We start from the raw sequence: 25,439 nt of genomic DNA on the forward strand, positions 1-25,439 counted from the left end.
TATCAGTGTCATGATGAAAGACAGCTGGCTTTGGTTCAGTCCAGCTAAGATGGAGGTGGCAATGCTATGAAGCAGAAAATATGTTTCAGAGACTTGTGTGTCTTCTGTAACATCACTTTCTATCTGTTTCTTTATCCAGATTTCTATCAGGTTGCCCAGAAAGGCAAAGTCTTCTCCAGCTTAAAGGAACCTTTTTGTAATCTGAAATATTTTCATCCTTTCTTTTTCCTTTTCTTTTTATTCTCTCTTTTTTTTAATAACCTATTTATTATTTTTAAGAAACTAATGTCTTCTATCCACACCAACTCAGAGGACTACAGCCCTAACCATTTTGAACTTAGCCAGAGACTTGTGAAAAACAGAATCATAGACTCAACCAGGTTGAAAGAGACCTCCAAGATCATCCAGTCCAACCTAGCACCCAGCCCTAGGCAGTCAACTAGGCCATGGCACTGAGTGCCTCATCCAGGATTTTCTTGAAGATCTCAAGGGACTGTGCTTCCACCACCTGCCTGGGCAGAACTTCCTCCTAACATCCAGCCTATACCTACCCCGGCACAACTTGAGACTGTGTCCCCTTGTTCTATTGCTGGTTACCTGGGTGAAGAGACCAATCCCCATTTGGCTACAACCTCCCTTCAGATAGTTGTAGACAGCAATGAGGTCCCACCTGAGCCTCCTCTTCTGCAGGCTAAACAACCCCAGCTCCCTCAGCCTCTCCTCATAGGGGTTTTCTAGAGCAAAATTATGTGACCATCATATGATACCTTTTTCAGGTGGCACACCCCTCTTAGTCCACACTTCAGTGTGTCAGGAGCACATTATTCATAAACTACCCTGGTTCCTAAGGAGCATGCACTCAGAGTCACCTCCTTCATCTAGTCTCTTGAACCATCCATCAGGCAGCTTCCTCCATAACCCCTGAACATGACTTCCTAGAGCAGCTACAAGGGTAAAAATTGTGAATAGAATCAACCAGGTTGGAAGAGGCCTCCAAGATCATCCAGGCCAACCTAGCACCCAGCCCTAGCCAGTCAACTACACCATGGCACTAAGTGCCTCAGCCAGGCTTTTCCTGAACACCTCCTGGGACGGTGCCTCCACCACCTCCCTGGGCAGCCCATTCCAATGCAAATCACTCTCTCTGCCAAAAACTTCCTCCTAACATCCAGCCTAGACCTCCCCCGGCACAGCTTGAGGCTGTGCATCCCAATGTCTTCTGGGCTACATGCAATACTCATGGCATTTAAATCCCAGTCAACTTTCCCAAACAACAAACCCTGACTCTGAATGGTCAACAGAATTTAGTGAGTATTCTAGGGGCCTTAAATGTTAATTGGGAGATGTAGTCAATAATAACCAAATCACAATATCACAGTATCACCAAGGTTGGAAGAGACCTCACAGATCATCAAGTCCAACCCTTTACCACAGAGCTCAAGGCCAGACCATGGCACCAAGTGCCACGTCCAATCCTGCCTTGAACAGCTCCAGGGACGGCGACTCCACCACCTCCCCGGGCAGCCCATTCCAGTGTCCAATGACTCTCTCAGTGAAGAATCATTGGAGGAAACTGAGTTAGTGTCTTGTAAGAAACAAGATCTTCACAGAGGACCCTGGTACTCACTCCTTAGAGGCTTCAAAACTGGTCTTTTTCTACAATTAATCACCTATCTCGTATTTCAAACACTTTTAGCCAGGTACAAGTACTCTCCCTTTCCATAATACTGGTTTAACATTAACTATGTATTACTTGTCCTGTTGCAGTCTTCTCTGCCTTTGTGCTTTTAGCTTGAATCCACAGGATTTTATTAAATCTGTAAAGTTTTATTACACTCTGTTAAGTTTTACACTGTAGAACCAGAACCATGCTTTGATCCCTTTAACTTCACAGAAGAAATAAAAACTATATAGGAGACTATTATAGGTAGAGATAACCCTTAGCATGTTCAACATGTTATTCAGATGGCTTTGTGGTGACTGTGCATGATATATGTATATAGATAAAGTTATGATTGGTTCTTCACAATCCAGTCAGGTTTCCCTCTGCCTACATACTCAGATGTTGAAAAAAAGTTCTGTATCTGATTCTTGTCACTGTTTTAGTCACTCAGCTGGTTGTGGGTTTATCCCTGAGGAGGCTCAGGGGTGATCTTATTGCTGTCTACAACTACTTGAAAGGAGGCTGTAGCCAGGTGGGGGTTGGGCTCTTCTCCCAGGCAACCAGCAACAGAACAAGGGGACACAGTCTCAAGCTGTGCCGGGGGAAGTCTAGGCTGGATGTTAGGAGGAAGTTGTTGACAGAGAGAGTGATTGGCATTGGAATGGGCTGCCCAGGGAGGTGGTGGAGTCACTGTCCCTGGAGGTGTTCAAGAAAAGCCTGGATGAGGCACTTAGTGCCATGGTGTAGTTGACTGGCTAGGGCTGGGTGCTAGGTTGGACTGGATGATCTTGGAGGTTTCTTCCAACCTGGTCAATTCTGTGATTCTGTGATCCTTAAAGATACTGCTGCTGGATGTGTGTTTTTCATGCAGATTCTCCCATGAATGAGTTAGGTCTTCTTTTCTATCTTAATCTGCTGGGATGGATGAGGGAGTGTTTCCCATTCAATAAATGTTTTAGAGGGTTGAAGGTTTCCCTGCAGTGGGATAGAACCTAGGACCTTTCAGAGATTTTTATAGAAGGGCTGCAGAGTGAGAAGGAATATTGTGTGCTGGGGTAGTGTCTAGGATTAAGGCTCTCATCCAGACATCCAGACTGAAGATTTGAACCAGGGTTTTCATATTCCAACTGGATGCTCTGATTACCAGATAATAGGCTATTTTCAGGGGCTATTTTTTGGCTTTGAGTAGGAATTTCCAACTTAAGCATAAGGAGTTGTTTATTCTCAGCCATTTCTTTTAAATTAACATGTGCCTGTTTTCACAGAATTGTTTTGTTTGGAAGAGACCTTTAAGTTGATAAATTTTTGGTATAATGTGTTTTCTTCATGCATTTTCTTAGGGAAAAAAATCTAATCTAATGTAGAAATTAGCTGTGTTTGAGCACAAGTTAAACCAGGTGGCCTCTTGAGGAGTCTTTCAACCTAAACAGGCTGCCCAGGGAGGTATAGGCTGGGTGTTAGGAGGAAGTTGTTGGCAGAGAGAGTGATTGGCATTGGAATGGGCTGCCCAGGGAGGTGGTGGAGTCACCATCCCTGGAGGTGTTCAAGAAAAGCCTGGCTGAGGCACTTAGTGCCATGGTCTGGTTGATTGGCTAGGGCTGGGTGCTAGGTTGGACTGGATGATCTTGGAGGTCTCTTCCAACCTGGTTGATTCTATGATAGTCTTCTATGATTCAACTTTAGTGGAATATTTCTCTTCATCTCCAGTGGGGAAAAATTATTATTGACCCTGTAGTTAAAGTACAACCCAAAACATCACAGTAAGTGCTAGCTGCCATGATGTAAAGAGTTAAGTATTAAACTATAAAATAATTATTGGATAGTGGTTGTAGTTATGGAATAGCTTGGTGCATATGGACTCTGTATAAGTTCTTGTATGTGTCTGGTATTAGGCATAGAGAACCAGTGACACAGGCAAAAGTCATGTCTATTCTAATAAATACAGGGCCAGCCCCAGGCACTAGCTGATAATTATCTGCACTGTTTGGTTGTTAGTGTGCCCTGCAGCACAATTTTGACCTGGTAGAACCAGGAGCATTTCAGAAGTGACCTATCATGCTTGAGAAGTTACCATGGGTCAGGAACCTTTCCCATTAAGCAATTTAGATGCTATTGTGGTTACATTGCTAATGGTGAATCAAGTGGAAGGTCACTCTGCAGAGGCTGAGGAGCTGGAGATTATACTCCTGGCTGTTCCCTAGCTTGGCTGGGGTGACTGTAGACATGCCATTTCAGTTTTCCTGTTCTCTTTGTTCTGAACTTGTATTAGTCTACCTGTAAAGACTCAGGTCTTCAAAGCAGCGTTTGCCTTCTATGGTGTTTTGGCAGACATACATGAGGAGGGCTTGTTCTAAGTTGGGACCTCTAGAGGTTCCCATCATACAAATAATAATAGTAAAGAGAAGGAAAGTACATGGTTTCTTGTGAAATAATGTCCCTGTCTCCTTGACAGATGTAAACTGAATGACTGTGCTGTGTGCACCAGCCTTGCGAGGGCAAAGGTGTATTGTGCATTCTTGGGATCTCCAGTTAAAGAAGGATTTGGGGAGCACTTCTGCATACCCATATGTGCAACAGGCAAGAGCAGATTTCAGCCTGAACAGATATCATGAGCAGAGTAGAGCTCCTATTGAATCTGCCAAGGGGGAGCTGCTGTGAAAAAACAGGTATTGAGCATAACTTTGTTTGCATTTGAGCTGCTTTGATACAGCTTAAATACCTGACACACACCAAAGTCTGATCTGTGGGTGAGAAAGGTGCCTAGAGATGGGCTTCCCCAGCCACAGGCCTTTGATATCACTGTGTGGGAATCACTCTAATGTCATGTCTCACTTATTTGTCTGCAAAATGAAAGTACTGGCTATTTACTGAAACTGACATGTGCTAGGGTGAAATATATTCATCAAATGTGCTGATAACACCAGAGCAAGAATGCACAATGCAGATGATCAGTGTTACTTTAGCACATGCAAGGTTGTAATGCTGGGATTGTGCTGCCAGCTGTTGTACACTTTGGGCATATGCTGAGAATGTCTGCTGCCTCTGACAAGCTTTCATCAGGGGGAGGCAAGAGGCTCTCTGTGCTGAGTGCCCACCTCTGGGTCAACTGAGTAATTAGGCGTTTGTTTCCTTCCAGATGAATACAAGAGTAAAGTAGCCTGTGAAGATGACAAGCTGAGGCTAAGCTGTAAGAAGAGCATGGTGTTAGCCATTTACTCTGCTGTCTTTGGAAGGACACGAGGAGGCAGCCTGGAGTGCCCATACCCAAACCTAGGGATGCCCATGATAGGTAAGCAGAGAATGACTTGACACAGCACACTGATCTGGGCAGGGTGATTTCATGTGCTGCCATCATGGTAGAGTGGGCATATATCCTTATTAGGCAACGTGAGCTTGAGACAGTGGTGCTTCTGATGTGTGGAGCTCCTTTGCTAACCAGCTTTGAGCTTCATTATGAGCACCAAACTGAGGTTCAAGTCGATGCCCTGGTCAAGTCACAAAGCCATGGACTTTTAGCAGATGTGTTGGCTTATATGCTTGAAGGTAGCCCTTGAATTTCTGGTTCAGTTTTCTGGTTCATGGTCTGAACATCTACCTGGAATACAGAGAAGCATATTATTGGTGGCTATCAAGGACTATCTGTTCCAAGTCCAGGGCTGACATTGCATTTAACCTTTTACAGAAGTTAAAGCAAGGGGTGTAAATTAAAAGAGTTGTCGAGTTGTATCATGTTGTGTTTGACTTACAGCACCTTCAGGTAGCTGCTAGCACAGTCACTGTCTGCTCTTGGCCAGTGTGAAATGACTGTGTCAGAGTGAGCAATTCTCTGCACTGCAAAATCCTGTGGTTAGGATTCCTCACCATCCTTTCCTGCAGAGGTGAGAGGGAGCAACCTGATCTAGTTAAAGATGTCCCTGCTTAATGCAGCGATGTTGGACTAGATGACCTTTAAAGGTCCCTTCCAACTCGAAGCATTCTGTGATTGTGTGAATTAAATGCCTTCTCAAAGGAATTGCCTCCACAGTGGGAAAGGCTTTGGAGGCAGCTAGACAGGGACGCTTGAGCTGCTGCTGTTGCCTATGCTGATATCTGTTCAGCTCTATCTGGAGATCTTTGGCTTCACAGCCGTTGATCCAGTGCCCTTAAAAGGTTAAATGCTCTTCAAATGGAACCATGTGTGAAGTGATTGCTTGGAAATATGATGTGTAGATAATGGATGTCAGTAGGAAACTGTGGGTGGAATCATGGAATCAATCAGGTTGGAAGAGACCTCCAAGATCATCCAGTCCAACCTAGCACCCAGCCCTAGCCAGTCAACCAGACCATGGCACTAAGTGCCTCATCCAGTCTTTTCTTGAACACCTCCAGAGATGGTGACTCCACCACCTCCCTGGGCAGCCCATTCCAATGCCAATCACTCTCTCTGCCAAAAACTTCCTCCTAACATCCAGCCTAGACTTCCCCCAGCACAACTTGAGACTGTGTCCCCTTGTTCTGTTGCTGGTTGCCTGGCAGAAGAGGCCATCCCCCAGCTGGCTACAATGTCCCTTCAGGAATCAGGCCAGTCAGGTTATTTGTGCAGAATTGTGTAGCTGAAAATCTGATCACTTTCAGCACAGCTGAGTAGTTCAGGATGTCCTACCCAGTCCCATGATTCAGATGCATGGCATTGTCCTTTAACAGGTTACCTCACATCTCCTTTAGTGTCCTGTATCCCCAGATGTGCTTCTGTTTGTCCCCCAGTTGCTAAGACACAGAAGCTGAAACAGATAGGTGTAACAGGTTGGCCTAGACTACATGCATGTGGTGTTTGGGATGGGCTAAGAGTGCATGCACTGGTGGCTGTTGTGGTTTGGCTACTGAGTGACAACTTACTGAGTCAGCAAACCTTGATGAATTTCTAGCATCTACCTGAGCTCACTGCTTATTTGTCCTTGCTGAAAGAGCAGAAATAGGTGTGTGTTGGTAACAAGGTACTAGCACCAGTTCTGCCTTTGAATGTCAGTGTCAAACAAAGCTCTTCTGTGAAGCCAAAAGGGTAACACTTTACTCTTCTTTCCCAGATGCAAAGTCTCAAAGCTTGTCCTGGCTAAGAGCAGGATAGGTGGCACTCGCAAATGGGATGGGAGGCAGTAGGGCTGAGAGGACAAAGCTGTAGCTAAGAGAACAAGCAATGAGGTGTGATAGCAGAGCTGGTGTACCATACCATCTACACCACTCAGTATACTCTGTTGTTTTCAAGCTGGCCTTGTGGTCTCTACAAATTGGGATGTTTGCCCAAGGAAATAAGACATCAGCCTGCTGCTGGGATGAGGCAAGACCCTCCTCTGTGTCAGCCCTCAAATGAAGCTAGATAGAGCAGGTTCAGCACAAGACGTTGTGATGCCAAGCTCCCGGTGGAAATGTTGTGGTAGCTTTATCCCAAAGTCCTGTGCAAGGTTTCAGGCTACAAAATGATGCTAAAAATGACTGAGTTTTTACACAGGAACACATGTTTGGAGTTGCTGGGGTTTCAAGTGTCTGTTAAATCAGCCTGGTGCTGTGAGGGTAGGTATGTCCTGCCTACGTAACAACAAAGAGAGTGGAAAGCATCACTGGGGCAGTAGCTGGCTGCATGCCCTGCAGAGCTAGGGATGAGAGGTGAGGCATGCACCACAGAAAAACGCCTTCCCCAGGGTTTCTCAGGCACCTGGTCACTGTGTATGTAGAGTGAAAGACAGTGTAGCTGCTACTGCTGCTTTTCTGCTGAAAGCCTGAGTAGAGGGTGTATATGTGTGAGCTTAGCTAAAAAAACATGTGAGTGAGCAGGTGGTCTTTCAACTTGCCATGCTCCACCCCACCAATCCCAGCTATATTTGAGAGTGTTTGTCTAGGGAGCCAATGCTACAGGCAGTCTCTGCTTACAGTGGTTGTCCCATCATTGGTTTGTGTGACCTCACAGGACAAAGCTCTAGGGAGGTGAGTTGTGGCTGTGGTTATCACTCCTCTCTTGACCCCACAGAAGAAACTGCTGTAGCATCCATCGTCAACCCAAAATAGGGAAAACCAAAACGTGTTCACAACGTGCTTCCCTACAGCATACTGCAAGAAACAATCATCTTGTCTACATTTACAGCACCAGAGAGTGGGGTTCTGCTCCCAGCCACGACTAGCAATTGTGTGAGCAGAGTGCAGAGTCCCTCAGCCTGCTCCAGAAACTGTACTCCTGTCATGGGCCTGCCTAGCCCAGCAGGCAACTGTGTTCCTTCAGGAGCAGGTGAAAACATCACGACTTATAAAGCAGCTAGAGAACGATTTCTTGCACATTTCCACAGCCCCATGACAGCCTTTGATCCCAGACTTTTGCAACAGGCTGATCTTAACAAATACAACCGTTATGACTCAGACTTTACGGCAGCATCCAGTTCCCGTAAGGCAGAACCCAGCTATGTTCTGCACATGGAAGATTTATTCTGTTTGAATTTCATGGGTCAAGTCTGAGCCTTGGCAAAGAGCCTTTTCCTGAGAACCAGGTCCTGGAGAAGTTTGTAGTGATTATTTTTATCCAGGCAGCATGAGTTCCTTGGTGAATGAGGATCTCATATTCACTCTGAAGTTGGGGGAGGGTATCTTTACTTCATTTCTAAAAGAAAAACAGTTAAGAACATTTTATTCTGTTTTCTGTGAACAAAATGAAAACTTGAATGGAATTTAGAATTCTGCAGCTTCTACAGATGAGGCTTTTAAAGACCTGAGGTCTAAGATGTGAAGAAGGGGTGGCCTGACAGAAACACTGTACGTGTTTCTGACTCTTGTATGAAGTAAAGGAATAAATAATTTAAGTTGTGTTGTTTCTACCTTGTACTCCTGTAGGAGTGTTGGGAAGATGAAGTCCTCTAATGATGAGTTTCCTGGTTTCTGCAGAGAGATGAAGTGTGTTAAGTGCTCAGATGGAGTGATCTGAGACGTTGTGATGCTATGGCGCTTTAACATCTGCATCACTCAGCCACTGTACTGCTCCTTTGGGTGATGTAAGATCCCCAAGCCAAACTGCACACACCTTTGTTATGCCTTACACCTGGCCATTTAACATGTAGATGAACATGCTTAGCATCAGTGAAGGGAAAGTTACTGTGAAGAACTCCAACCCTATCCTTGTCATAGAATCATAGAATCAAGCAGGTTGGAGGAGACCTCCAAGATCATCCAGTCCAACCTAGCACCCAGCCCTAGCCAGTCAACCAGACCATGGCACTAAGTGCCTCAGCCAGGCTTTTCTTGAACACCTCCAGGGATGGTGACTCCACTACCTCCCTGGGCAGCCCATTCCAATGACAAATCACTCTTTCTGTGAAGAACTTCCTCCTAACATCCAGCTTAGACTTCCCCTGGCACAACTTGAGACTGTGTCCCCTTGTTCTGTTGCTGGTTGTCTGGGAGAAGAGACCAACCCCCACCTGGCTACAACCTCCCTTTAGGTAGTTGTAGACAGCAATGAGGTCGTGTTAAAGAGAAAATCTGCCAGGACCCTCTCTTAACTGGAACATGCTGAAATTTATAGCCCTAACCATAATGGGAAATAACTATGGTCTGCAAACAACTGGACTCCTCCTTGAATGCCTTGGGAACTTTGAAAAGCTTCTACAGGAATTTGACCTTATTTATAACTCTTTTAGTAAAGCCTCCACTTTGCAGTCAGTTTATGCAGAGAGAAAACAGAGAATAGGGAGATCTCTGGGGAAAAAGGTTATTCACAAGCAACAAACCATTCATATCCCTCAGCCTAGTGAGCCCTTTGCTCCCTTACCATGCTATTTACAGCTGCCTCTGCCTGTGTCTCTGCGTGACTTGTTTGTACCAAGAGAAACTGATTTAAAATACTTACTTTTAACACTTGTATCTGAGTGCAAAGTAGTGATCTAATTAGAAGACTGAGAAAGAAGAACTTGTATTTAAAACAATAACCCTTTTTATAGCCTAGTGGAATGATATCCTTGATCATATTCAGGGCACCTGGCATACTCACTCATCACTCTGAACCACCGAGTGAGGTGGACATGTTCAGCTGGCCTCTAATGCAGGACCCAGATCACTTTCTCAAGGACCTTGTCTCTCTTCATTATGTATACAAAGAGCACACAGCAATTTAGCCCCTTGTTCTGAATAGAAGGAATCTGGGCTTGGTTTTGGTCCCAGTGCAAGCTCACAGGAACTCTGTCTCCCAAGCCTAGCTTTGGGCTCTGGTGTGTGGGTTAAGCTGAATAGTCTGCTGAGAAATGTCCTTGTGACTTAACATACAAATTCTTTCCTGTGCCTCTGCAGGGGGAAAATGGATGTGTTTACAAAGCCCTGAGGAAACTCAGATGGTCAGTGGTGCTCTGTAGCTCACTGGATCTGATAAGGAAAGAGCAGAGAAATGAGTTCAGCAAAAGAGCCTGTGCTTTAGGAGCTGGCTGCCTGGCATTACTCATTTTAATGCATTGACAGAAGGTGATTCCATCCAGTTTGTTTTGATTTCCTCCTCTTAATGCAGATGCATGCACGGCTCAATGCAGAGCCTTCACCTTCTCTCATATAAATATTTATTCCACCATATAAATAATGGTCCTTTCTAGGTTGTTTACCTGTGATCAGATCTAGCATGTGAACAAGTATGAAATCTCTGCAGTAGAACACTCCATTTTAGTCTGTGGAGTGTGTTGCTGTTCCTGCCAGCACAAGAGCTGGTTTTAAGAGGCTGCTGCCCCTCCAGCTGTACATGTATCTCTGGCTCTTTTGCACTTCACTCATTGTGATCAGTTTTGGGTTTGTATTTCCATCAGTACAAGTTTGTGGGTGTGCTCTGGAGTGAAAGACTGAAATACAAAACATCTCCAGAGAAGGGCAACAAGGCTGGTGAAGGGCCTGGAACACAAACCCTATGAGGAGAGGCTGAGGGAGCTGGGGGTGTTTAGCCTGGAGAGGAAGAGGCTCAGGGGGGACCTCATTGCTGTCTACAACTACCTGAAGGGAGGTTGTAGCCAGGTGGGGTTGGTCTCTTCTGCCAGGCAACCAGCAACAAAACAAGGGGACAGAGTCTCAAGTTGTGCCAGGGGAAGTCTAGGCTGGATGTTAGGAGGAAGTTGTTGGCAGAGAGAGTGATTGGCATTGGAATGGGCTGCCCAGGGAGGTGGGGGAGTTGCCGTCCCTGGAGGTGTGGAAGAAAAGCCTGGATGAGGCATTTAGTGCCACGATCTGGTTGACTGGCTAGGGCTGGGTGCTAGGTTGGGCTGGATGATCTTGGAGGTCTCTTCCAACCTGGTTGATTCTGTGATTCTATTCCAAACTGTGGAGATGGGGCAATAAGGGCCAGTATCCTCTAGTACTCATGGGTGAAGCAACAAGGGACCAAGGTGGTGGGAGGAGATGAAATCTGTGCTGATCAGGTAATGCCATGTAGCACAGCCATCCTTTAGCAAGAGTATGCAGCCAGGCTCTTCTCGGTGATGCCTGATGACAGGACAAGGGACACTGGGTGGAAGCTGAGGCAGAGGAATTTTCATTTAAACATGTGGAGGAATTTTTTCACTGTGAGGGTGACAGAAGAAGAGGCTGCCCAGGGTGGGTTGTGGAGTCTTCCTCTCTGGAGGTATTCAAAACCTGCCTTTATGCATTCCTGTGTGATCCAGTATGAGTGATTCTGCTCTGGCAGGTCGGCTGGGCTACATGATCTTTCGAGGTCCCTTCCGAAGTCCCTTCCAGCTCCTGACATTCTGTGATTCCATGATCTGAGTGCTTGTGGCTAAAATGACTGCATGCAGTGTCCTGATTTCACCCTATGGGAGATGATGGCCTTTAAAACAGCTTATAAGGCTGGATCTGTGGGATGAGCAGCAGAGTCAAGGCTCTGCCCTTCCTCTCTAATGTGCATGCCAGCCTTCTGGAGCCTCCCTGCCTGTAGGTGTGACCCTATGTGCATTTCATTTAAGTCCAGTGCAGAGACTACTTTATTATGCTTATAGCTCATGATTAAAAACACTCTTTCAGAGGCCAATCTGTTTGCATTTAATAAAACCCCCAAGTGTCCAAGTTTGAAGGCTAAATAAGCATCAGTTGTGCTTTTAATTCACATATAATACCCTATTAAATTTCAATTGAAATGAAATTCCCATTTAGAATGCTAAGTTAAAGTGGGACAAAGGCTACTTTCAGAAAGTTGTTGTTCAGTTTTGGAGACTTTGCGTGTTTTGCTTTTTGTCTCAAAACACAAGGAGGTAATTAAATTCATTTTACTGCTGGGTTCTAGAAAACTCAAACTATTGTTGGATTTCACAGAGCCATTAGAAAAAAAAATGATTTACATGCAGTGGTTTTTACATGCACACAATTGCCACTAAAAAAAAAAATAAATTAAAAATCCACTCAGATTTGCTTCTGACCAAAATTGTTCTCAAAGCCCAGGTTCTGCTTGGTTTTAGAACGGCTGTTTGCAGTGCAGTGTGACCCCATGCAGTGGCTGTAAACAGAAATTGTGAAAGCAGTAGTTGAAATGGCACTAGGAGGCTCTGCAATAATATTGCTGTGATGTTTGAGGAAGTTAATTGGGTATTTCTATCAGTAGGATCAACTTTTTAGTAGCTGATCTTATAGAATCATAGAATCAACCAGGTTGGAAGAGACCTCCAAGATCAGCCAGTCCAACCTAGCACCCAGCCCTAGCCAGTCAACCACACCATGGCACTAAGTGCCTCAGCCAGGCTTTTCTTGAAGACCTCCAGGGACAGCAACTCCACCACCTCCCTGGGCAGCCCATTCCAATGCCAATCGCTCTCTCTGCCAGCAACTTCCTCCTAACATCCAGCCTAGACTTCCCTTGGCACAGCTAGAGACTGTGTCCCCTTGTTTTGTTGCTGGTTGCCTGGGAGAAGAGACCAACCCCACCTGGCTACAACCTCCCTTCAGGTAGTTGTAGAGAGCAATGAGGTCCCCCCTGAGCCTCCTCTTCTCCAGGCTGCACACCCCCAGCTCCCTCAGCCTCTCCTCATAGGGTTTGTATTCCAGGCCTTTCACCAGCTTCGTCACCCTTCTCTGGACAACCATTAGTTAAAAGCAAATCCAGAATATATAATGGTAATAACAGAAGTGCAGAATTTAAGAGATTTAAATCTCAGCTTTTTTCCATGGAGTTACTCTGAATGAAAACTAGTGTAACTTGTTCAGGACTGATAAAGTTCCTCTCTAATTCACGTTACTCAAGAATATTACACAACTGCCATGCTAGTGAGACCAAAAAGACAAATGTAATGTGAAACCTGGGAGCTTGCTAGCACATCATGCTTTATTTCAGGAATTAAGGGCAAGAAGTGACTTGCAGATTGTGTTAGCTGGGTAGCTTCTTTTAAAAAGTGGACCAGTCCCACAGTTTCTGAAGTTCAGACCTTGCTTCAGCTTGGATCTAGGTGCTTGTTGAACTATACCCAGGAGAGTGCTTTTGTTGGGCTCGAGGTGAGGAGAAAGTTCTTCACTGAGAGAGTCATTGGACACTGGAATGGGCTGCCCGGGGAGGTGGTGGAGTCGCCGTCCCTGGAGCTGTTCAAGGCAGGATTGGAGGTGACACTTGGTGCCATGGTCTGGCCTTGAGCTCTGTGGTAAAGGGTTGGACTTGATGATCTGTGAGGTCTCTTCCAACCCTGATAATACTGTGATACTGTGAATAGGGTGGACAAATGAAGTCAAGAACTTCACAGGGCAATAGGTGCATTGAATGCACCATCCCTATCTTGTACTGAGTGCAGCAAAAGCTGTTAGTTTCTTACAACTCACAATCAACTCTGCTGCAAATGAACCAATAACGTTTTACTGTCATTGGCAGACCAACACTGCTTTGTTTTCTGTGACTTCTTTGAGCCAAGTTTGCAGCTGTCCTCATATTCTCACTTTAGCCCCCAAAACCTGCAAAATGTTATTGATTTGCTCAACTTTACACACTCTAAGTCTCTGCAAAACTGGAGCCTCATGCGTTTTACATGAGTGAAAAGATGATTTGAGTTCACATTAATAAACCAAGTGTTTCTAAATGCATCTGAACCTGTAATTGATCCTTCAGTTGCAGCCTCTAGATTGTGATTAGTTTCATTTAAGATAATTTAATCCTTATTTTTTTTCCTGGCCTACTGCTGAGGCTTCCAAAGTTTTATGAAGTGTGTGGTGAGTAATTTTTTCTCCCCTTTCATTAAAATGTACTTTTTCATATAAAATTAACCTTCTCTGCATATCTTTCTAGTGTTGGGATGTAGACCTCTTTTTTAGCCAGCTGTTTTCAGAGACATTGTGCAAGACATAAATGCTATATCCAGCTGCACCAATGCAAAGTTCCCTGCTGCTATCTGTAATAATCATAATGGAAATTTCTATCAGAAGCCCAGCTCAATGTGGTACCCAAGTACTTGAAACAGCCAAAAAAAAATCTAAATAGAAAGTCTCTCAAAGCTCACACAAAAAGAAACAGCTCACTGAAACTGATGCTGTTGTGGGGGAAGTAGACTCTTCTTGGCCACAGTGATGACCATGAGGTGCTGGAGCATCTTTCTGATTCTGTTCTGCCCAGCAGCTGGCAGCTCTTGTACCATCTGTACAACCAGGAAACAGAGACCTCAGAAACCAGAGGTAGTGTGTGGGCCCAAGCTCTAAGTGATACTTCCCCACCAGTCCTGTCTGCAAATCTTTTTCCACATAGTGGCTTATCAAGCAAAAATTCTCCTGAGTCCACGCTTCCAGCTCAGAAGTGCTTTTAACAATCTCTTCCAATGAATGAATTTGCTTTACTTCCCTACTCAAAGAAGTTCTTGTGCTGTACAGGTTTTCTGAAGCCTGTTTTGTTCTGCCTTCCAAACCAGCAGCCTTTTACTTGTTTCAGGTCTCTGGTCCTGAGTTTCCCTCTTTGTATCTCTTTCTCTGTGTCTTTTCTCTTTTAAGTATAGTCTTTAGTCTTCACTCATTGGCCTTCACATTGGTTGGTTTTAAGGGTTATCTGTGGTTGGCTTTTGTCTATCTTGACTTCCATACTTTTGGTGGTTCTAAAGTGAGCTCACTTCTTGTGTCCCCTATGGAGGTGTGCATGCCATGACAAAAAAAGAGAAGTCCAGTGTATTTCTGTTGCCCTCATCTGAAACAGTGTGGCAGTGCTATGCTGATAAAGAAATTACCTTCACAGGCTGCTTATTGTAGAGAGAAAGTGGACAAAGTCCATCTTAATTACTGTCTTCTCTACTGGCTTTTAAAAAGAACATCAAACCTAATGGGGACAGACTAGGCTGAAAATACCTGGGATTTGCTACACTGCATGTGGTGCAGACCTGCCCCCCAATACTCCATGAAGACATGCTTCCAAGGCTGCCAGAATGGCTAGTTTTGCCTAATTTGTAGCTGAAGCAGAGGCTTAGATACTTCCAGCAGCTGTTGCTTTGCGAAGGAGCTGAACCACAGCTAATGAAGCATCATGAAAATAAATGTGAAGCTGTCCAAGGACAGAAGCATAACTTCCTTCCTTCCTGCTTATGACAGAGTCTTCTGCAGAATGAGGTAGCTTCCAGTCACTTTTAGGTAAAATATGAAAGAGAATTTAGGCAGCTGACTCACCTGCAAAGGTGGAGTTACTTTCTTCCTACTTAGGTCCTTTTTGCCATTCCAGTGCAACTTGCTTTCCCTTTTGCAGATGTGCAGTTAGCCACATGGCCAACTCAGGTGCTTGTCAGCTAACTAAGGTTCCCTCTTTTTAGTTACCTGACTCCTGCATCTTCCACCTTTCATTCTGTTCTCTCTGCTTTGTAGCTCTCAGAAAGTAACTTTTCCTGATTTATTCTTTATCAAGCAATCAGCCTGCATGTTTTGGAGAAAAATCTTGTCCTTTACTTGGGAGGAGTTTCCTCCCAGCCCTGTCACTTGTTTGTAAATTACTTCCCTCAGGGGAATATGTATCTTAAGTGGTTCCTTTCACTTGCTGTTCAAAAGACAGCAAGGCAAGATAGGGTTCTTCTGACATTTTCATAGAATCACAGAATCAAGCAGGTTGGAAAAGACCTCCAAGATCATCCAGTCCAACCTAGCACCCAGCCCTAGCCAGTCAACTACACCATGGCACTAAGTACCTCATCCAGTCTTTTCTTCAACACCTCCAGGGACGGTGACTCCACCACCTCCCTGGGCAGCCCATTCCAATGCCAATCACTCTCTCTGACAACAACTTCCTCCTAACATCCAGCCTAGACTTCCCTTGGCACAGCTAGAGACTGTGTCCCCTTGTTTTGTTGCTGGTTGCCTGGCAGAAGAGACCAACCCCCACCTGGCTACAGCCTCCCTTCAGGTAGTTGTAGACAGCAATGAGGTGCCCCCTGAGCCTCCTCTTCTGCAGGCTGCACACCCCCAGCTCCCTCAGCCTCTCCTCATAGGGTTTGTGCTCCAGGCCCCTCCCCAGCCTTGCTGCCCTGCTCTGGACACCTTCCAGCACCTCAACATCTCTCTTGAATTGAGGAGCCCAGAACTGGACACAGCACTCAAGGTGTGGCCTGAGCAGTGCTGAGCACAAGGCAAGAATAACCTCCCTTGTTCTACTGACCACACCATTCCTGATGCAGGCCAGGATGCCATTGGCTCTCTTGGCCACCTGGGCACACTGCTGCCTCATCTTCAGCTACTATCTATCAGTGCCCCCAGGTCCCTTTCCTCCTGGCTGCTCTCCAGCCACTCTGTCCCCAGCCTGTGGTGCTGCTTGGGGTTGTTGTGGCCAAAGTGCAGAACCCTGCACTTGGCCTTGTTAAATCTCATCCCATTTGCCTCTCAATCAAGCTCTAAGTCTGATCCTGCTGTTAGAGACAAGAAGGGACCTCGGAAGATCGTCATACCTTTACACTGAGCCAATGTATGCCACAGAATTCATCTCTTGATCAGACCAGTCTTGTTCCAGATCCTAATCTGGATAGTATTTTAGGTAGTGATTCCTTGGAAATAGTTTTTTTATGTAGTGATTCTTAATTGCAGCAAATCACTTGATTCTTTTGCTGCTTCAAGATCTTCCAGTTTGTTGGTTAAGAAGCAATGAGTGCCTCAGGTTTGGGTTTTATTTTGCTACATTAATGATCTCAGTGTGTGCATCCTCTGATGAGTGGGTGGAGGTTTCTTCTCAGGCTCAATTTTACTTTTTTTCAAGACCATGCATGTTGATATTGGAATGTGCTCCATGTCCTGCTGCCTTTCTAGATCCATGGACAGCCTGTGGGAAACCACTACCAGACAGCCTTACAATATGCTGATGTACTCACACATTCAGACATATGCGGTTCTGCTCACTCTGGGCAACCTGTCTTATGGTCTTTTCCAATTTAAACGAGTCTATGATTGTGTCTGTGGAAGAATTTGCCTTTTCAGGGTCAAAATGGATGTGGCAGATGAGTCTGAATCATAGAATCAACCAGGTTGGAAGAGACCTCCAAGATCATCCAGTCCAACCTAGCACCCATCCCTAGCCAGTCAACTAGACCATAGCACTAAACGACTCATCCAGTCTCTTCCCGAACACCCCCAGGGACACCGACTCCACCACCCCCCTGGGCAGCCCTCCCCAATGCCAATCACCCTCTCTGTGAAGAACTTCCTTCTAACATCCAGCATGTGTGGGATCTGTGTCTTTTGGAGGGCTATTTCCATACTTCATTTCTCTCATTCACACTTCATCGAATCAGTCAGGGTTGGAAGGTACCACAAGGATCATCCAGTTCCAAGCCCCCTGCCATGGGCAGGGACACCCTACCCTAGAGCAGGCTGCCCACAGCCTCATCCAGCCTGGCCTTAAATACCTCCAGGGATGGGGCCTCAACCATCTCCCTGGGCAACCCATTCCAGGCTCTCACCCCTCTCATGCTGAAGAACTTCCTCCTCACATCCAGTCTGAATCTACACACCTCCAGCTTTGTTCCATTCCCCCTATGGAATGGAAGGGGATTCCCCCCTGATCATGAGGTTAACAGATGCACAGATGTTCATGTGCATTCAGCCTATTGCTATGGAGAGGGGATTAATTAATGCAGGTGATATTTTGTCCAAAATTAATATTGTTTATTACTTTTGATATTCAGAGCTCTTGCCACCCCCAGCCACTAATTGTAGTAGTAACTCCTCATGGAAACATTTTACAAAGGAATAACTAGATCTAGAATCAACCATCAAAAATGTATACACATTAACTGAACTCAGTTGAACTGGAAGAGATGATTCCTGCAGTCAAATACCTCTTGCCCACCAGATGGACTCGAGGAGCTTCTTTCTGCGTATGATGGAAGGCAATGGTGAATTACAAGAGGGTGTAAGTATTTACTCACAAAATATTATCTTCTGGCTCATGGGGCTAGCTACAGCTTCAGACAGTACCCGAATGCTTTCAGGGAGTTCTGTACTTGTCAGCTGCTGAGGCTTCTGATTCTTCCCAGGCTTCATGGAGTGCTGGGAAAGGAGGCAGACTACCTCTGACCTTATCTTTGCTCCTCTGGATGATCTGTGTATCCAGGACTTCCTATCTTGGCAGGAAGACTTTCAGGTGTAGGCAGGGTGTCTTGTGATGTGCAGTTTAGCACAATGTCATGCTGGCTGTGCAGGACATTCGTGTGGAGGCATTTAGAGCCTCTTCCTGGTAAACTGGAGGCAGGCAGTTTCCAGGCAATTCAGGAGAGCTAGTTTATAGCTTTAGCATAATGCTGCAGAGGGCAATGGCAGAATCACTGCCAGAGGTAGCAGGCAGCAGCAGGCATGAATACAAGGGCAGAGCATGTTGCATTTACCTGCGTATCTCTTTTTATCAGTGTAGCCTGAGATTAATGGGCCTTTGGACACAGAATAGCAATCAGAATGGCAGTTAGCCAAGCTTGGCCATATTAGGTGAAACCATAGGCTTGCTTTACCCAAATTTGGGAAAAGCATAGGCCTTGCACAAGGCAAGCACAAGCTAAGTGTATGTACCTTGTTTACCACAGGATGTAAACAAGTCTGGGCAGGCCAGAGTCCTTAGACTCAGTGGCTCCAGCTTCTTTGTCTTCTTTCCTGTGGTTGCTTCTCCCCATAGCGGAAGGAGGGAGAGCAGAAAGGCATGCCTGGGCAAGCCAGGACATGTATAAGCCTATTTCAGCCTATCAGGCCTACCATGAAGCACATAGCATAATCACAGAACGTTAGAGATTGGAAGGGACATCCAGAGATCGAGTCCAGCCCCTCTGCCAGGAGCAGGATCACCTAGGGTAGTCTGAACAGGAATGCATCCAGGTGGGTTTTCAATGTCTCCAGAGAAGGAGACTCCACAAACCCCTTGGCAGCCTGTTCCAGTGCTCCATGACCCTCACTGTAAAGGAGTTCCTCCTCATGTTGAGGTGAAACCTATGTTCAAGTTTGCATCCATTGTTCCTTGTCATATCACTATGCACCGTCGAAAAGACATTGGCCCCCTCCCCTTGGCACCCACCCCTCAGGTATTTATAGACACAATGATATGCCAAACTTCACTATGGGATGATTAGTCACCCTTCTTAAAACTAAGTTTAAATCTGTTTGTGGATCCACCTGTGATAACTACTGACTTGAAAGAAGCTCTGAGCTTCACCAAAGCATCTAAGAGTTACTGCAATGAAAAAATTGAACTGTTTGGAAACATTCTTTCAGCCTCAGATATGTTTCACAGTCAAAAGCAACAACATCTGTCTTGGATTTCAGATTTGAATGTATCACCTTATTGGCAAAAAACAAGTATCAGTCAGTAACCAAAGTAATGGATATGATTAATAGGCTTTGGCTCAAAATGGTTTATTTTTTTGTTGTTGCACCAGGAAGAGGTAATAAAGAAATAGTCATGCTGGGAAGCAGGCTTGAACTGACTAAAACTCATTCGTTGTGGTGAGCTTGATGATATGGACATTACATCACTGAGACTGATTCCAGCTCTAGAGCTGCAGCTGGTAAGATTCTCCAGTGTGGCTTTGTTGCCATCTGATTTGAGTTTTCACCCTGTCAGGGGCTGGGCTGATAAAAGTAGTAGATCTGGGAGTGTAATCACACTAAATGCAACTGTTAGGATGAGTTACCTACCGAGGGCTTAGACTAAGAATTCTGAAATGAGGCTAGCCAGCAGACTGCACGTGTGGAGTGATCCTGCAAAAGGGAATTCACCTCACACCAAGAAGGTGGCTGGAGGGACATGCAACCTCCCGAAAGTGAAGGCAGGGGTAAAGAGGATAAAGTTAGCTGATCTCACTCTCCACTAAACCCCAACTTTAGTTTAAAATATCATATTCCAAAGGCACAGCTGAGAGCTTGAATTGTTTTCACAAGTGGAAGTTTCCCCATAGCCAGGATTTGTATTTGCTCTTCGACAGTATACAGAAGAAGTCTAAGGCTAATGACAGTCAAGGGTAAACTTATCTATGGTATGCTTTGTAAAGACATTCTCAGTTAACACAAGGGGGATCTTCTTTACTGTGAGGGTCACAGACCACTGGAGCAGGCTCCCCAGAGAAGTTGTGGAGTCTCCTCCTATGGAGACTTTCAAGCCCTGTCTGGATGTGTTCCTCTGGGATCTGTGTTAGATAGTATTGCCCTGCTCTGGCAGGGGGGTTGGACTCAATGGTCTCCTTGGGTTCCTTCCAACCCCTAACATCCTGTGATCCTGTGAACTCTGGTCCAACTGTGTAAGAAGGATTTTTATCATCTGTGATGTCTTAAAGCAGTTTTTACTGCTCTGCTGTGAGATTTGAGCTTTAAAAGGGATTTTGGCAGGTGCCTGGATCTGCTTAGCAGTACTTACCTCAGATTTAGTGACATGTTGCCCACATCTGTGAGTGCCCTTCCCATATTTCTGACACATGGGATCAGTTGTTTGTCACTGGTGTCAGTATAGTATTTCATAAAGGATCCATAGTTTGTATTTAGCAAGCAAGCCAGTAAAAGAAAGGAGATGTTGCCTTGAACGAACATGCCATCTGGTGCAATAAGAGTGTCACATCTATTCTCCTGCTTCTGACGACCTGGGAAATGAGAATTTAGCCAGCCTAACTCTGCTCTACCACATTGCTGGGCTTGGCTACCTTACTGAGAGCCTAATTGCACGATTTATGGATAAGAGAGCCTCTGTTTTCTTGCTTCTCTGGGAATGGGTACCTGGAAGTGAAGACTTTTAAGCTGCAATCACCTCCTGAAGAAATATTAATGTACTTGGAGATCCCACTTCAACCCAGCTCATAAGGACTTTTTTACACTGGAAATAAAACTCCCTCTATGCACTTCATAACTGCCAACAAGAGCAATGTTGAGTGTTTCTATACTCCTGAAACATGGGGTTAAAAGAAAATACCATGTTGTCACTTCTAGGCATGAGTGACGCAGTGATGACTGTGATTTATGAGAGTGCTGTAGCCTCATCTCTCACTTGGTCATCTCTCAGAGGTGGTATTGACCTCTCCAGTGACAGTGAGGGAATAAAGGTGCCCAAATGGCACCTTTATTATGCCAAATGGACATTTTGGCATCCGACTAAATGACCTCCTTATCACAAATCCTTTGAAGTTGATGAAGGAGATGGTCCCATTTGGAGGTTTTGATTGCTGCTCTTTATATTGTTCAGTTCAGTGTGTCCTGTGAAGGATGGATACATTGGCATATCAAAAAAAAACCAAGAGGGGAGGCCAAGTTAATTTCAATACTGGTGTAGTTCTCCCTCAAATTCCTGCTAGTTGCTTGCCCTGGCATTTATGGGAATGCACAAGGCATTCATACTTAGAATTTACGTGCAGGGAAAATCCCCTGTTATGACTAAAAGGAAGTCTCTGAAGTGAATACTTGGTTAAATTTTGTCTCTAGAGTCTGTTTCTTTTTTTTTTTTTCCAGGGCTGGAAAAATGTGACAGATTCTGAGGTAATGACTCAGGCCTTACCATGGGGAAAATGAGTGTATTTGGATTTACCATGTGGAAGCTTGGTGTTAGTAGAGTTTATATGAATCTTGTTATGTGGGTACCTCAGATTACTTTCTGCCATTCCTATATTCACCAGATTTTGGTACTCATTAGAATGTGGAGATTGCTGGCAACACTAAATACTCATCTAAATCATGACTGTTTGCTATAAAAGCCAAGGAAATTATTACAAGGAACCTCCACCAAGCTAAGAGAAATTGGCTGCCACAGAGACCCATATTTCTTAACATCTCCAGTAATGACCTGGATGATGGGACAGAACTTGAGAGTAGCACCAAATCAGACAGGACAGTTTTAACAGCATGGGTTAGGGACCTCAGAGGAGCCTAGAACTAGAGAAACCTTATGGAACCTCATGAAGTTCAACAAAGGCAAACACAAAATCCTGCACCTGAATAACCTTCTGCAACGGCACGGGCAGGGGCACAGAAAGATAGAGAGCATCTCTGCAGAAGGACTGATGGGCCCTGGGAGGGTCAGACAATGAATATGAGTATGAGATTATGCAATCTTGTGGCAATGGTAGCTAAGTAGATGCTGGACTTTATTTGTAAGAGTATTGTAAGAGCATCAAGGGTTGTGCTCATTCACTCTGTTTGCTTCTTCAGGACTCCACTTACCCGGAGTGCTGGAATGTCCATTTTGGGGTTCCCTCAGAAGAGACACTCAAATACCTCACCTGTGACTGTGCAGATGATTGTTCTTGGAAACACACAGGAGAACCCCCAAACAGCAAAATCAATGAACACAAGTTGCAGCAATGGAATTCTAATTAGATACAGGGAAAAGAATTCTTCACCTGTAGAGTGGTTTAGCCTCCAAACAGATGCCCAAGGAGTTTGAGGAATGTTTATCCATTCAAAACTCGCCTGGGCAAATTCCTGAGCAACCTGATGTAACATCAAAGCTGCCTGTGCTTTGAGCAGGAGATTGGAGTGGATAAGCTCCAGATACTAGTTCCAACTAAATTATTGTATTGTTTATGTACTACAGTCCCAACAGATGACTCTTTTCCTGACGTATTTTCAGTACTAAGGTTTTCAGAAAGTCCACATAGAAGAGGTTTTTTAACTCCCCCTCTGAATCATAGAATCATAGAATCAGAATCAACCAGGTTGGAAGAGAGCTCCAAGATCATCCAGTCCAACCTAGCACCCAGCCCTATCCAATCAACTAGACCATGGCACTAAGTGCCTCACCCAGGCTTTTCTTCAACACCTCCAGGGACAGTGCCTCCACCACCTCCCTGGGCAGCCCATTCCAATGCCAATCACTCTCTCTGCCAACAACTTCCTCCTAACATCCAGCCTAGACTTCCCCCAGCACAATTTCAGACTGTGTCCCCTTGTTCTGTTGCTGGTTGCCTGGCAGAAGAGACCAACCCCTGCCTGGCTACAACCTCCCTTCAGGTAGTTGTAGACAGCAGTGAGGTCCCCCCTGAGCCTCCTCTTCTCCAAGCTAAACACCCCCAGCTCCCTCAGCCTCTCCTCATAGGGTTTGTGTTCCAGACCCCTCACCAGCTTTGTTGCCCTTCTCTGGACACCTTCCAGCACCTCAACATCTCTCTTGAATTGAGGGGCCCAGAACTGAACACAGCACTCAAGGTGTGGCCTGACCAGTGTTGAGTACAGGGGCAGAATAACCTCCCTCATCCTACTGGCTACACCGTTCCTGATCCAGGCTAGGATGCCTGTAACTGAAGCATGGAGAGTTTCCTCTGCTTTTCTGCTCGCATTGTCTAGTGCAGCTTGATCTGGAGCAGCCTGGCAATTGGACAGTTGAGGTTTTCACTACTGCTATTTGTGAATATGAAAACCTGGTCTGTGCCTGAAGAGATTGGGTTGCTAGGGCTACATGTATGCTGGTAAACTAGCAGTAGCAGGGTCTGGGCACAGATACTGGAAATAGATCTTCTGTGCTGTTAAACTTTTGTAGTGTTAAAGATGCCATGGTCCATGGCATGGTTTATTGCCTTGGCCCAGCTAACTCTCTGCTAGGCAGTCCAGAAGACAGTTTAAGGTTGGTTATAGGACAGAGACTGGGCATCACTAGTCTGCTTTGGAGGGTAAAAGTGTGTAGTAGCATGATTGCGGGTTGCCTCACTATAGTTGACCTCAAGACTAGGGAATGGGCTTGGAGTAAGTTTTCATTTACCAATGAGCATGTAGCCAAGCATCATAGGCTAGACCTGGACAGTGATAAAAGAACCCAAAACAACAAAACAGAAAGGGATTACATCTGCTCTGGCAGATGGAGCTACGTAGGAGAGACTGGGTATCTAGGGCTACATGGAAGAGAGTCTTGCAACCCAAACTACATTTGCAATGGTAATAGGGCTGATGAAGGTGCCAGAACAGTCCCACTGTGCCTGTAGACAGTATGGAACATCATTTTCAGTAGTAATATAGGAAAAGCTGTCCTCTCCTGAAGGAAAAAAAGATGAAGTTACTACTGGATAAAGATACCATCAATATTGTGCTCACTTATCACCTACACTCAGCTACTCTGTACTGAACACAATGAGAATGAGCCTGCTGCCTGGCCCTGTGGCTGGATGACCTTGTGTTCATGCAACTAAACCCTCTACCATGTACTCCTCCTGATTTGCTTTCTATCCAAAATATTCTGGGGGAACCTTTGGGAAACTGATGTTTGGGACTAGACTTGTTATATCTCAGACTATATTGTCTGTTTATGGTAGTGTTAGTTAGCAAAACCGTTCTCAAGATCAGAGTAGCACTTAAAGAGCCATAATGGCGTGTCTGGACTTGAGCCCTGCTTGGTTTCCTAGTGCAGCTGCAGCTGCTACAGTCTGTAGGGATGTGTTGTGGCAGGCCTGATAAACCCAAAATAGGCTGGCACATGTCCCGCCTTGCCTAGGCATGTTCTTCTGCTCCACCAGAGAGGCAAGCATGGGAAACGGACACAAAAGGACCTGGAGCCACTGAGTCTGGGCTGCCCAGGGTCCTGTGGTGCAAGGTGCACACACTGAGCTTGTGCCTGCCTAGTACAGGGCCTGTGCTTTGCCCAAGTTAGGGACAAGCCAGCCTGTGGCTCTGCCTAACATGGGAAGCTTTGGCTAACTGCCATCCTGAGTGGCTGTTCTGTGTCCAAAGGGCAATTCATCTCGGCCCACACTGATCAAAGGAGATGTGCAGGTGAACAACCTGCTTCTGCTTCCCTGCTTTGCTGCCCTGCTCTGTGCCTGCTCTCTCTGCTGTGCCCAGCCCTGTTGCTCTTGCACACTGCCTTAGTGCTGCCTGCTCAACTCCACTGCCGCCAGTGACCAGGAGCAGAGCCTGGATGCCTGCAGGCGATCGGCCTGTGTGGCCAGCGTGACATGGTGCTGAGCCTGCACCACATCTGCCTCTGCACCTGAAGGTGCTGCTCAGAATCCCTGGGCATAGACACAGATGGTGCAGAAGCAGCCAGGAGACAAGGGCAGAGATTGTCTGCGTCCTGTCCCCAGAAGCTGGGAAGATTCAAGCCTCAATGTCCAACAAGACAGAGTCCCCTGACAGCATTTGGGCACTGTCTGGACTGTGGCTGGCCCCTGTGAGGGTAATAATAATAACCTGTGAGTAAATGCTTCAATGCCTCTTTGTAATCCTCTGCTGCCTGCTGCCACAGAGCAGAAAGAGCTTGAGCCCAGCTGCTGGGCAAGCAGCACATTGACTGCAAGCAGCATTTGACCACAGAACCTTCTCCTCCAGTTCAATTAATGTTTGCACATATTTTGCTGGTTACATTAGATGCAGATATCATCCAGAGAATGTTTCCATGACCATGTAAGAACTGAAATCTTATTAAAAT

General features: G+C 45.6%; 2 protein-coding genes across 2 annotated transcripts in view; both read left to right on the forward strand.

Annotated features, from left to right (window-relative positions):
• Window positions 1-5,389, forward strand: part of LOC135176615 (protein eva-1 homolog C-like) — a 114,937-nt gene extending 109,548 nt beyond the window's left edge. Inside the window, exon 5 of the mRNA XM_064145735.1 lies at window positions 4,800-5,389. Within this exon, the coding sequence (XP_064001805.1) occupies window positions 4,800-4,972 (173 nt within the window). The 3' untranslated portion in view covers window positions 4,973-5,389. The remainder of the gene's footprint in view (window positions 1-4,799) is intronic.
• GCFC2 (GC-rich sequence DNA-binding factor 2) overlaps window positions 1-25,439 on the forward strand; it is a 988,578-nt gene that overhangs the window by 163,548 nt on the left and 799,591 nt on the right. The gene's annotated exons all lie outside the window — the stretch shown is intronic.

Source organism: Pogoniulus pusillus, chromosome 7, assembly GCF_015220805.1.
Source record: "Pogoniulus pusillus isolate bPogPus1 chromosome 7, bPogPus1.pri, whole genome shotgun sequence".
Lineage (NCBI taxonomy): Eukaryota > Metazoa > Chordata > Aves > Piciformes > Lybiidae > Pogoniulus > Pogoniulus pusillus.